Genomic DNA, 12,652 nt, shown 5'->3' with positions numbered 1-12,652 from the left:
TGTTGCTCATACTACTCATATCCGAGGAAAAGAAGAAAGGTCAGGGGGCACGGGGCGGAGCTTGCTGTTATAGTACGTGTGCTTCTGAGGAGTTAGCTTGTTTTCCAGTGGGCTATCGTTACGTTTGAAAACGCCCGTGAATCATGGTATTACTTGAAAACGACTCGGTATGTTGAACATCTTTCCCCCACTTCATTCATTATCAAATGTCACTGTCCTATTTTCGTCATAGATTGCCCTTATCTGTCCGATGTAGTAAATGCTATTGGTAGCTACTACGAATGGTGCTTGCTAACTAACATATGCATCCCAAACCAACGCTCATCTGGTAGAATATTGTACAACTTATTGTTCCAACATTTTGAACTAGTATTAACTAACAGTCTTATTTTAAGGTAAGATTACTCTTAAATGCCTAACATGTCCTGTACATATGGTGAAATATTCATCACTAGAGATGAGTCATATTGGCTAATCTCTTTCATTTCTTAGTTATAAGTTCTGGTGCGGTATCTCATAATGAAACTAAGACTCAATGATAAAGGAATTAAGACCTCGTGATGTTTTGGTAAAAGGCTTATCCATTCGTGCATTTGTTTAATGATTTGATTCAAACACAATCGGTACAAATGGTGGTAATTCAATGTATTTATTGATGAATAACAGGCCTCTTCTCACTGGATGCTTATCGGGCTCGTGTAGGGATGCCCATTTGATCCCACCTTAACTATTTTTTTACTTCCTCAAGTTTCTGACGGAGCTCACACGGTTGTTCCAGAAATGTCGAAACTCTGGTAGCGTGGTAATCACATTAAAGAAGTGTAAGTACAGTGTTGCCACGATGAAGCTTCTCATTTACTGATGAGTGTAACTGGCCTTAGCTTAACTTGTTTTAACTTACAGACGATGGGAGGACCAAACCAATTCCTAAAAAGGGACAAGCAGATTCGTTTGAACCAGCAGATAACAAGTGTCTTATCAGAGCCTCTGATGGAAAAAAGAAAATTAGCACAGTGGTAAGCCTAAGCTCCTTTAATCATGTAACCATGAACACACTGCTTGGTACATTGTATATTTAGCGTCCTGTGGAACAATTGAGGCTTAATAACTGAAGCAGACTCATTAGAATGTGGTACACTTTTTGTCGTAAAGAGATAAAGAGCTGTTTGGAAGTATTTAATAATATGTCTTGTCATTTTCAGGTCAATACCAAAGAAGTAATCAAATTTCAAATGGTATGTATTTCTTATTGCCATCAGGGGGAAACACTTTACTATACCTTTCCTGTATGACTGCACCTCATTATAGTTGTATATTATGAAAGTCTTGGTATACAAATTCTAACATTTCAGTGGTTAACTAAGGGCTTTTGAATTTAAAAGCCCAGCTTGCCTCCTTACGTGTCTTTACTTCCACCCTCGGCAGGCGTACTCCAACCTCCTCAGAGCCCACATGGATGGACTTAAGAAGAAGGATAAGAAAAGCAAAAGCAAGAAAACTAAAGCCACCCAATGAGCAAAAGACTCTACCTCTTTGTCTCTAGTCTGGCCGGTACCACCTGAAGGAGGAAGGAGGGGGGGGCGATGGGCTCGCAGCGGGCCGGATTCATCTTTCGCCCCCTCTGGCGTCTCCCATTACCCTGATGGCTCAGAGGCCACCGTCGGTCCACCTAGTGACTGCTTTGATCTCATGCCATCGTTTGCACGATAACGTCTTACTTCCGGCCATTCGGTGAAATGAAAAAGCAGCAACGTAAGAAAAGAACATGGATGTCACAGTGAGAAGCTCTTGAGCCGAAACGCATCCGTGTGAGATCCAGGTTATCGACAGCCGTGTCCAATATGAGGGGGCCACAGGGTTGATGCTTGATTGCCTTTCATAATGTTTTGTACAACTCTCAATTTGTAACGGCAGGATTTAATTTAATTCCCTGTAAAAAAACAAAACTATCACAAATAATTTAAACACTACCGATGCCATAATGAGACTGTTTATTTTAACATGAAATACCTTTTGTTTCATGTTTGAGACCAAGGTATATCTTTCCTTTTTTAAAGTTGTATTTTATTTCTTTTTTTTTTGGCCAGTTAACTATCGGTAGAGCAACCCTATTCACTTTGCCCTGGTAAATTGAAATATGTATATAGGAAAGCGATTTGTAATGAGGCTATCATGGAGTTAATTTGGTGGGGAAACAGCTCTATAAAGTACATTTACTGAAAATGGCGTCTAACTTGTGCACAGTCATTGGATTTTACCACATTTCTGTTTCAAACTCATTTGAAAAGTGGCCACACGTTTTGTTGGTTCAAATGCAACTCCCATTCTCCATAAAAGATGTGTGTAAAAGTTCTAACTGAGGAGTAAAGTGTTCTAGGTTGAACAAGACATCTTCATGGTGTACTTCTAACAATGATGGAGTTGTCAATTCATGTAAGCCACAACAGTGTGCTTCTTCTGAAAAGTCCTTTTACTGAATGACTTGGCGGTTGGCTTCATAAGGCCGTGTTCCTCTTGTCGGGCCGCTCCTTCGGGGAGGTGGAGTCCTGCTGAAGGCGCATTCGTTCCTCTTCCTGGTAACCTTGTTTCATTAAGCCGGTCACGTACAGGAACATGGTCTGAAATGCATAAAATGTCTGCCATTTAGTCCGGGGCACACGCATTATTCAAATTACGTTTCATGCCAACAGCATTTGTTCAAAACCCAATTTACTGATAATATGCTTGCAAGATTTCATAAACCAATACATATGAAAATGTTTTACAAGTACAACATATCTTAGCAATTCATCCGATCCACATCGAATCATTTTACTTACAATTATCTAGAGTATCGATGTTGAGAGACCGTGCATCTCATTCTGTACTTCCCTAGTTCCATGAATTGTACTTTTCTACACATTAGTCTTGTGTTCCTCTTGATGTGTCCTAACCCTTACCAATATTCAGAAACATGAAGAACTGGTGGGGACGCCACCTGATCTGAGTGGATGATGACACACTCACCTTCCACGCCTCCTCCAAGTCAGGGGTCCACTGCTCCTTCAGAATAGGCTGGACAGCACAGATGAATTCTGCCCCTACATACTAAATATAACATACATGGGTAAACATGATAACAACTGAAGTGTGACCTCCATGTGTGAAAGGCTGAGGATATCTGTCCAGTAAATATGGTGGCAATTAGGCCAAGACTACCCACAGTTTCTAGAATAACATTTTGTTCTGTACTAACACACCGGGCATGACCTTTAGTTAGAAATATAACAAAGGAAGAAAGAAATTATTCCACAAAAAGGGCTGACTAATGGTAGGTTTAAATGTAAACAGATGAATAGAAGCACCATGAGTGACTTCCTCTGTAAAGACGAGTATAGTATCAGGGTCTTACGCTGTAGTATTTGGGTGGGGCGTTGTACCGGTAATGGCTCTTTCCAAGCTCAATGGCCAACGCCTCCAGTCGCTCCAGCTGGTCCAGACGCGCCACACTCTTCTCAATGAATGACATCACTCTGGAAGACGTGGAAAGAGAGTTCAGGGTTGAGCTGAACGAATGAACTCCTCTTAGCTGGCAGCATATCTGCCAGATGAGGACCAATCCCATCTACCTTTTGTGATGCGATGGATATTAATGGCAGGAATTATAGCACAAATATCGTTTTTGGTGTAGGCTACTAGAGGATGCAGAACACCATTATTTGCCAACCTCCTTAGCCTACAGCCTTGTCACAATTACTTTCACTTATTTCAGCCGCAGGGCCGACATGCAGATGGGGTCACAGGAAATGTAAAAAATAAATTGGGGGGGTTGGTTTAGGGTTTTGGCTAATAGTTTGGTTCCCATGAAAACATTAACCTGGTTCCGGTTCCTGAAAAGGTGGCCAAAAAACGATCTTAGGATGACCTCGGAGGGGCATACTGACTGACTGGACACACTGGTCGGCAGGGAATTAGACGGGAATTAGAATTTCATAGGACTTTGTTGATTGGCTAGTTCAGATCAGAATGGGAGAGATTGCTGATTTGCCATACCTGCCTAAAACAATATATATATTACAGCACGTTATATGTATTTTCAGCTTGATTTCAATTATTGATAGGGAGCAATCACTGGTTTCTCGAGAACAAATTGTTTTGTTCCGTTGTCGTTTAAATGTTAGAGACGGTACTGCACTCATCCCTGTCTATTAAATTAATTAATCAGCGGGACAACGGTGCTGTGTTCCCTCTGTGTGCGTCTCAAGGGCCATTTGGCCCCATCTTGAACTGCTAAAACGCGCACCAGGCTTCAGGCGTCTGTAATGTCACGGCAGTCTCTCAACCTCAGAGTGCCCCGGCCCTAATTGGTTCGGTTGGCCCCGTGTGGAGAGCGTCATAAAAGGCGCCAAAGTAAGAGTAAGGGGGCCCCGAGAAAAATCGAATGAGCTGCAGCAGACCGGCCCTCAAGTAGGACGAGGGGTCCGCTGTTTTAATTCAAGGATTTTGTTGTTTTTTATTCATTTTGTGTCACATGGTGGTGAGGGCAGTGCACTGGAAAAGATGGGGGTTGGAGATCGGTTATTGTTGAAGGTTATTAGAATTACCTTGTGTTATTAATATTTGTATTATCCCACACACAAAAAGAAAATACATTCTTATATTTTTTCCTGTTTTGCTGATAAAATGTGGAATCTATATTATTTTTGTATATCACTGTGCTTTAGAAAGATTTTGTTGCATTGATTACTATGCTTATTTTATTTTGCACTACAAAACCTTTGGCAGTAGACCCTTACAATACATTATATTTCAATGTTTTTTTTTACATGATTCAAATGTCATGAAGACAACGCATTAGAGAGGTCAAACATTGCAATTCAGTGTGTGTGTGTGTGTGTGTGTGTGTGTGTGTGTGTGTGTGTGTGTGTGTGTGTGTGTGTGTGTGTGTTCGCGTGTATGTGTGCGCGTGCGCGTGCATGCTCTCTCTCACTCACCGCAGCCCATGAGCCCTCAGCTCCCGGCTGTTCCTCAGCCTCTCCAGGTCCTCCACATCTCGGAATAGGAAGAAGACATCCTTGCACTCAGGATGGGTCTCAAACAGCCTGTTCCCAAGACAACCGTAAGCAGATGTCTGTGAGCCACCAAGTGTGCTGTTCATGAGGGCTGCCTGGATGACATTTCCCACACCACAGTTAGGAGTCCACAAAGTTCGCCCCGACAGTGTAACTCGTTTGGTCCTTAACACATGACACGAATTTAAATTCCTCCTCCTGGTGATTTCAGGTGACCTCAAGTCAGCCATCTCTCTCTCTCTCTCTCTCTCTCTCTCTCTCTCTCTCTCTCTCTCTCTCTCTCTCTCTCTCTCTCTCTCTCTCTCTCTCTAGGTGAACTTTAGCTTAATCAACCCGCTGTAACGAGCCTCAATGTACAGAGGAACCCCCCCCCCCCCACCTCCCTCCAGCACAGGAGGGCATGATTGCTGCGAATGTAGCCTCTCCATTCCACGTAGCTGATGAGCATGTAGCGCTCCCTGCTAGGTGCTAATGGTGCGAAGACGACACCGCCGCCGCCCCGCCGCGAGGTGCACAGAGTCAGATAGAATGAGCAAGTAGCACCCTTAATCACATCCTGATTCATTTCACCTGGGTTGAGCTGAGCTATGTGATGAATGTAGCGTCCACAGCTGTTGTGATTCTCCCACTGCCTCTGACACAACCAGGCCCCGTTGTTGAGCGATAAAATGAATTCAAGGTTTTCTATTTCGTTGTTTGTCGCCTATAGGTCTACTGGGGGGTGTGCTCACCTTTACTTGGGCTCTTTATCAAAACAGATTTGTATAAGGTGGGTGAGTATGTGAAAACTGGGCCTGGAGATAGTGCAGTTGAGAAAGAAACGGGTTGTTTCCATTGGGAATGAGTGTAAGGACCGGGCAGTGTTGCCAATGGCTGGTCTTGGACCAGTTATTTGTTTTCAAATAAGAACTAGGTGTGTAATGTGTATGTGTTGTAATTTGGTGAGGATGGATGGTGTAAGCAGCCTCACCTGGCTCAATCCAGACTGATTGGAGTCTGGAGGCTGCACACCAGCCATCACCACACGCACTCATCGCAGCATGTTACGCTTCCTGCTCTATGTCATTATACTCAGACTTTGCAATAAAACTAGTCTTCCACCTGTGTCCTTGTTGTGGAGGTGCCAAGTTGAAGCCACCTAGGTGGAGTGAGGCAGTCACCTAGCTGGTGTGTAGCAAGGGCATTGTTACAATGATGTAACTACAAGAAAATAAATGAATCAAGATATTTGTAATTTAACAGAAGATTACCCGCAGTGTTATTGTTGCAGGAAGGATATAACAAATCCTGATAATCTGGAAATGTCTTGGTCTGTAAGGGATTAGGCCGTTACTATGCAAGATCATAAAAATGTAATGACTGCTGGATGTTTCAAATCTAATCTTGCAGATTGCCTTGCTCTCATGAATGAGTGTAGGCTACTTTGATTATAGTAAGACTAATGGCATTTTATATATTTTCATTAGTTGACAGTGTAGCCAAACATGATTTCATGACAATTGATACAAAGTTTGTACTTGCGCATTGCAATTGCCAATGGAGCAGTCAATTGGCCCTTGGGCTAATAAGAATTTGTTTGAATGGAAGCTATTTCAGAGGAAAAACGATTCCATAATTCCCCACAAGCTAATGCACCAGCCAATTGATTCAGGGGAAAGGTTGCTGTAACCAGCCGCACAAATCCGACCCAATGCTTTGTCTGAACCATTTTATTAATTCATGTTTATCTGGCATGTTTGAGAAATTGCTTCCGTAATTTACGAACCATTTAAACGAATAGGACCCTCAGGGAGTAGAATGGTTTGGTCGGGTCGGCACACACAAAAACCAAAGCCAGTGTCAGTGTACAGTAAGCAAGGGATATCTATTCAAGAGATGTTTTCACGGCCATGGGGCCCGAGTTGGCCCCCTTTTCTCAAGGGAGGCTCGGGGCCCTGAGGTTCAAGGCTAGCACGCTAAGGTCAATCTCCTCAACTGTCTGGATAACCCCCCCCCCCCCCCCAGGGCAACATCGCAGAGCGATAACAGGGGTTATCGCTCTGCCTGAGCCCCATGCTCCCTCAACCACCCCATAGGTCTGCCTCCATCAACAGCAGCACTAGCTCTATGGGGAGGTATACTTTTATTATATCATTCATATCACAATATATTATTTCAGATACGTTTCAGAATGCTGGATGTATGCCATTAAGCATGTTGATGGTGCTATTGCACATATCGCTTTGTGATGTGTGAAATATATAAATCGCCTCACTGCATAGATGAGAGGGGTTGAGGGAGAGAAGAACACAGGAATAAATCAATTTTCTGACCTTTAGTCGGAGGAGCAGTAAGTCAGTACGATAGATGGATGTTGAACTTGCACGAATGTGTAGGCCTACAACGGTCAATTCAATATTAAGTTGAAATGCAATTGACACCATCCCGATTCATCTGCAGATATTTATATCGGACACAACACCGTCTCGTGTCCTGTGGCGGTTGGAAATCAAATCACCAATTAAGAGGTCTGGAAGACGTCTGCTTTTCTGAGCTTCACTGCGAATAAAATAATGACTAAAAGTAAACATTCAGAAGGTTGTCTTTAGAAAATTAAACTAAGAGGAACGTTTAAATAGTTGTCTCAAAATATCGGGGTCATCTTTGAGTCAATGAATCGTAGCATTTCATTTCGTGAGGAGAAAAAAATATTGTTGGAGCATTATAACGCGATTTTGGTTAATTCTGGCTGCGGATACCCTTTCGTTATTATGTATCTACATTTGCCAAGTTCAGACATTGGATAGGATATATGAACGTATCTCACCTGACGAACATGATAATTCCAACTTTCGCAATGTCGTCCCGGATAACTTTCCATGACTCTTTGATCATCTGGATCTGATTGTCGCTGAGATGTGGTAGTCCAACGTCGGCGTTCCCGTCTCCACCTGACTTGGGTGTCACGCCTGATATTGCGCATCCCATTTTGATCGAGGATTTAAACGATAATTTCGCGCCCATCCAAATAGAGGTAAGCCTGATTTATTCAGTGCGTGCTAGAGAAGGGATGTTTGATCCTGGGCATCGGGTTGAATCTCTGGGCTCTTGGGCGCGCTACTAGGAGAACTCCGTTTCCAGGCATGAGTGGATTCATGTGAGCGCATTGAGAGCGCGTAAAGCGGGGCACCAAATGGCCCGTTCAAGTGGGGGGCGGGGCAATAATCCCCTTTTAATACATGTAAGATACACTAAATAAACACTTCTAAAAAAAAAATATTATAGTAACCCAGCAAACATGGATGATTCAAATAGGTCTATGTATAAGGTTAAATCTACAGCAAAAAAACAACAACCTCTTTTTTATACTTGAATAGAGGAGTTGGATATAGTGAAATGCATCAACTGTACATCATGACATGATAATTACCGGCTATATTACATAAAAGATACACAATGGGTGTGTGGTGTTCATGATAAGAGGCTGTGATACTTCTACATAAAATGCTTTGTGGATCAACTATATTGTTTGAGTGAAACAAATCAAGTAATTTGTTGAGTATATATTGTCAAGTATTTATCCCAGATTTTGTTTTCATTCAATGCATTTTATGAGTTGATGAAAAGAAAAAGCAACTTCGCATTTTCAATTTTTAAATGATAACTTTTCGTTTAAAGTATACATCTTCATAAATAACATGGCAACAATATACAAGTCATTGAGGCTCAAGAGCTCCAGTGAGGATATGAAAACAGTCCTGGTAAAAGGAGCTTAACGTCCGAGGCAAATAAGTCTGTAGAAAGGCTGTCCGTCCCCCGTCCCCCGTCCCCCGTCCCCCCGACCTGTGATGAGCTGCTGTAATGATAACTCTATTGTGAGCCACTACAGTAGTTACATGGCCAGGGGATCAGTCTTTCTTTGTTTTCGTGGAATGGCATAATTATGCATACTCAGCATGAAATCCCCTTCAATTATATCCATAACATTAGACTTACTGTAATAATACAAGTGGGATTATGCTTTACAACAACCCTGCAATGTACTGAACATTACTTTCAAGTTGTACGGCAAACAACATGACTTTATATAAAGATTGCATTTTACAGTGTATGCAAAAACCTGAAGGTAAATATAGCATTTACACAATGTCAAGGAAAATATACATACGGCTGTTTGTAGCAGTGTACCAATTAACAAAATATCCCTTTTATATTACATTTTGGTGATAGCAAAAATAAAAAAATCTCACCCAGTGTCCACTATAGGAACTTGACAACGATTGATTGTGCAGTACAAAATCGAATTCCATGACAAAAAGTGAAAAATGGCAGAGTAAGGCACATAACGTCTGCATGATTGTCCCATGGCTGTCAACAGAAAGTTAGACACAAACAAACACAACAGGGCTCACGAACCGGAACCCAAGCTCTGAAACTTCTCCCGCAGGTTCCTCACGATCCTACTCTCCGTCTTCTTGTTCCCGTGCGGGGCTGCGGGCCTCTTGAAGACGCCGTGCTGGGCTTCCTTGAGACAGACATCACTTCCTGCGGTCGTCCCTTCCTTGACCTTGTGTTGGGCGGGCAGTGTCCCGTGGCCGGGCCTCACCGGGTCCTGGAGGTTCTGCAGCTCGTGGAGGGGCCGGCTGGCCGCCGCCGGCACGCTGTCCAGGGAGCCCCACCTGCACAGCAGGCGGGGCCCCGGCCGGGACCCCCCGCCCTCCCTCGTGGGACTCCCCCTCCGCTGCGCCCCCCCGCCCCACTGGCCCTCGGCCGAGTCCCAAGGCGGACGAGGAGTTAGAGGTTGTGTGGCTGTAGGGCTCCATGGCGGCCTCCCCGGCCCGCCGGTGCAGAGCTCCAGCATCCTCTCTGGGACCGAGCAGCTGCGGCCCACCGGCGGCGGGCCGGCCCCCGGCCCCGAGCGGGGGCCGGTGTACCTGGAGCACAGCTGGTGCACGTCGGGCCAGTGGAAGGGCTCCGAGTCCACGGGGCTGCTGGGGAGGCTGGGGGCGCGGGAGGGGGAGGAGGGCGAGGACACGGCCTGAGGGGTGGTGGCCCTGGAGCTGGGCCCCGGGGATGGGTCGGCGGGTGGGGTCGGGGGTTCATCGACGGCGTTTACCTGATCGCAAGTGTTCAAGGGATAGGTCAGGGTGTGTTCACCTGCATTCAAACGCAGGGGGAGAAACCACATGCAACGAAAAGACAGAACAAAGACACAGTTGGACATTGCCCTCCATGGAATATCTATGCCTGTGTTGTTACACACGTAAATGTGCATGATAGGTGCATTGGAGATGCCAAAACGGTAGCTCCTCCTTTGGTTACTTACCGTTTTCCCAGGATGGCATGCTCTCCTCGTGGACAGCGGGCATGCCCTTGAGGCCGTGTGGGTTTTCAGAGTCTCGGTTCCTCGGCCTGATTAAAGGCCTGTTGTTCTTGATGCGCTGGCTGTACTGTCGTGCCAGCTGGAACACCTTGTTCTTCACCTTCCCCATGTCCTGCAGGATCTGGTCGTCCTCCACGCCCGATCGGAGGCTAATGATCCTGGGCAGCGGGGCGCGGGCCACCCTGCCGTTCCCACCGCACCGGGGAGCTGTACTCAGCCAGGGGTCCTCCGCGTACTCACCCTCACTTCCTGTGAGGGGTGACGTGGTCGCCGATGTGGAAGAGTGTTCAGAGAGAAGCTCCGCTTCACATTCCTCCAATATGTGCAATGTTCGTTCCCTGGTGCATCCGCCCAGCGTGTCTGACCTCATGTGGCCGTAGATCCGACTCTCTGATCCAGGAACGGGACGAATCTCCTCGTCGCTCGGATCGATGACGGGCAGCTCCTCGGGGCAGCCGTTCATCCCCAGCTCCATGTCGTTCCACATCTTGAGCATGTCCGAGGACGGTCTGAAGCCGCCGTCGTCGGCCGCCGAGGCGTCGCTGACGCTCGGAGGCAAAGGTCTGGCCTCGACCGACCTCTGGCGTTGGGGTTTAGCGGCGGGCTCGGCGCCGGGCTTCTTCTCCAAGCCCGGGAGGTCGAACACGGCCCAGGACGTGGGCCGGCTGGGGGAGGAGCCCTTCCTGTGCACGGGGGTGGGGTCGGCCCGCGGGGTGCTGTTGAGCTGTTTGCTCAGGTGCCTGACCAGCCCGGCCGGGATGTAGGAGAGGCTCTCCCGCCGCTTGATGCCGGCGCTGGCGTCCTGGTTCTCGTAGTACCTCCTGATCTTGTGGATGAGCAGGCGGTCCTGCTTGGAGAGCGTGGACCGGCGCTCCACGTCGTCCAGGGAGTCCTCCGGCGGCGCCGCTTCCTGCGCGGCGGGCGTGACGGGTCGGCTGGCCTCGGCAGCCTGCCGCGGCTCTGGGGATGCGTTGTCCGACGTGTCTGCCTCTTCCTCCCGGAGCTCCAAGCAAAAGGAGGATTCGTCCGAGGGCCGGGGGCCCTCCGGCGGGGGCGAGGGCCCAGCCGAGCGTTGAGGGTCCTCTGATGCGACCAAACTGCTCCTCCTGCACCCGCTGCTGGTGAGGTGCTCGGCGATCATGCCGGCCCCGTCCGACACCGACGGAGGCAGGATGCTCTCGCGCCCGACGGGCATCTCCTCGTCTTCCTCCGAGTATTCCCCGAAGCTCAGAGTGCTGCTGTCTCCGGGCTGGAGGAGACAAGAGCCGTCGCTCTCCGCCGCCGTCTCCTCTCCATTCTCCATAGACACCTCTAGGGGTTCTTGGATGTCGGGGACAGGATCCGGGTTCTCCGCCGACAGAGGGGCGGAGGTGGGAGACTCGGGTAAGTGGGAGTGGTTCACCTCCATGAGCATGCTGTCCACCTCCGGGTCCTCCTCACGATGTGGAGAGGAGGGCTCCTCCACCTTTACCTGAGGAATGGCATTGGAAATGATCTGTAAGAAGCATCAAGTGTTCTGCACATGCTATTCAGCAGGATGGATCATGCATACAATATAAAAAATGTGGAATTCGGAAGCCAGTTAAATAAATACCTCCTACTATGAAGAGTATGGCAACAATTAAAAGAGACATTCTGAGTAAATTAAGCTTTATCATGAGACATCAACAAGTTAGATACATTCATCTTAGACACTTTCAATGAGCCAAGTCATTGTTTTGTTTTTTTTATATACATAAGGACCCTCAAAAAGCACAACTAAACAGGGTTTATTATATACATATAATTATATACATGCACAGAGGTTTTCCAACAGTTATTTTCGTTCCAGATGTTTGGTGGGTTCTCGTATGAGATACGAGTGCGTGTTCTGGTATGAGGTATGTTTGTGTGTGCTTTTGCATGCATGTGTTCTGGAATGAGGTGTGCGTGGGTGTGCGTTCTGGTATGAGCTATGCGTGTCCTAGTATGAGGTGTGCGTGCGTGTGTGTGTGTTCTGGTATGAGGCGTGTGTGTGTGTGCTTGTGCCTGTATGTGTTTTGGTATGAGGTGTCTGTGTGCGTGATCTGGTATGAGGCGTATGTGCTTGTGTGTGTGTTCTGGAACAGTTTCAAACAGCAGGCTTGAGAAAATAATCATACCCCTAATTCATTTAAGGAATGCCTATGCTACAGGCAAAGTATTTTGACAAGATTTATGAGAACAAGGTCCTGCACCCGAACATCAAGCCCAGCCTTTC

General features: G+C 46.6%; 3 protein-coding genes across 7 annotated transcripts in view; 1 reads left to right on the top strand and 2 right to left on the bottom strand.

Moving 5' to 3' along the window:
• The first annotated feature begins 14 nt into the window (after positions 1-14).
• srp14 (signal recognition particle 14) lies at positions 15-2,228 on the top strand. The gene is made up of 5 exons (XM_030356451.1): positions 15-167; positions 749-821; positions 904-1,016; positions 1,203-1,235; positions 1,426-2,228. The coding sequence occupies exons 1-5, from the start codon at positions 144-146 to the stop codon at positions 1,513-1,515; spliced, it is 333 nt and encodes a 110-aa protein (XP_030212311.1). The 5' UTR covers positions 15-143; the 3' UTR covers positions 1,516-2,228.
• Positions 2,072-8,328, bottom strand: xgb (x globin). The gene is made up of 5 exons (XM_030356448.1): positions 7,858-8,328; positions 4,974-5,081; positions 3,392-3,512; positions 3,007-3,087; positions 2,072-2,618 (listed from the first exon to the last, which is right to left on the bottom strand). The coding sequence occupies exons 1-5, from the start codon at positions 8,052-8,054 to the stop codon at positions 2,496-2,498; spliced, it is 630 nt and encodes a 209-aa protein (XP_030212308.1). The 5' UTR covers positions 8,055-8,328; the 3' UTR covers positions 2,072-2,495.
• Positions 8,329-8,670: 342 nt separating this feature from the next.
• LOC115543819 (pleckstrin homology domain-containing family G member 3) overlaps positions 8,671-12,652 on the bottom strand; it is a 33,770-nt gene continuing 29,788 nt past the window's right edge. For 4 of the 5 annotated variants that reach the window (XM_030356437.1, XM_030356439.1, XM_030356438.1 and 1 more), the window contains 2 exons: positions 10,357-11,884; positions 8,671-10,187 (listed from right to left, as the gene is read on the bottom strand). In XM_030356437.1, the coding sequence (XP_030212297.1) occupies positions 9,439-10,187; positions 10,357-11,884 (2,277 nt within the window). In that variant the 3' untranslated portion in view covers positions 8,671-9,438. The remainder of the gene's footprint in view (positions 10,188-10,356; positions 11,885-12,652) is intronic. The other variant, XM_030356442.1, reaches the window with a different exon arrangement.

This window comes from Gadus morhua, chromosome 5 (genome assembly GCF_902167405.1).
Source record: "Gadus morhua chromosome 5, gadMor3.0, whole genome shotgun sequence".
NCBI lineage: Eukaryota > Metazoa > Chordata > Actinopteri > Gadiformes > Gadidae > Gadus > Gadus morhua.
The sequence above is the reverse complement of the archived record's forward strand: the minus strand, read 5'-3'. Positions and strand labels throughout refer to the sequence as shown.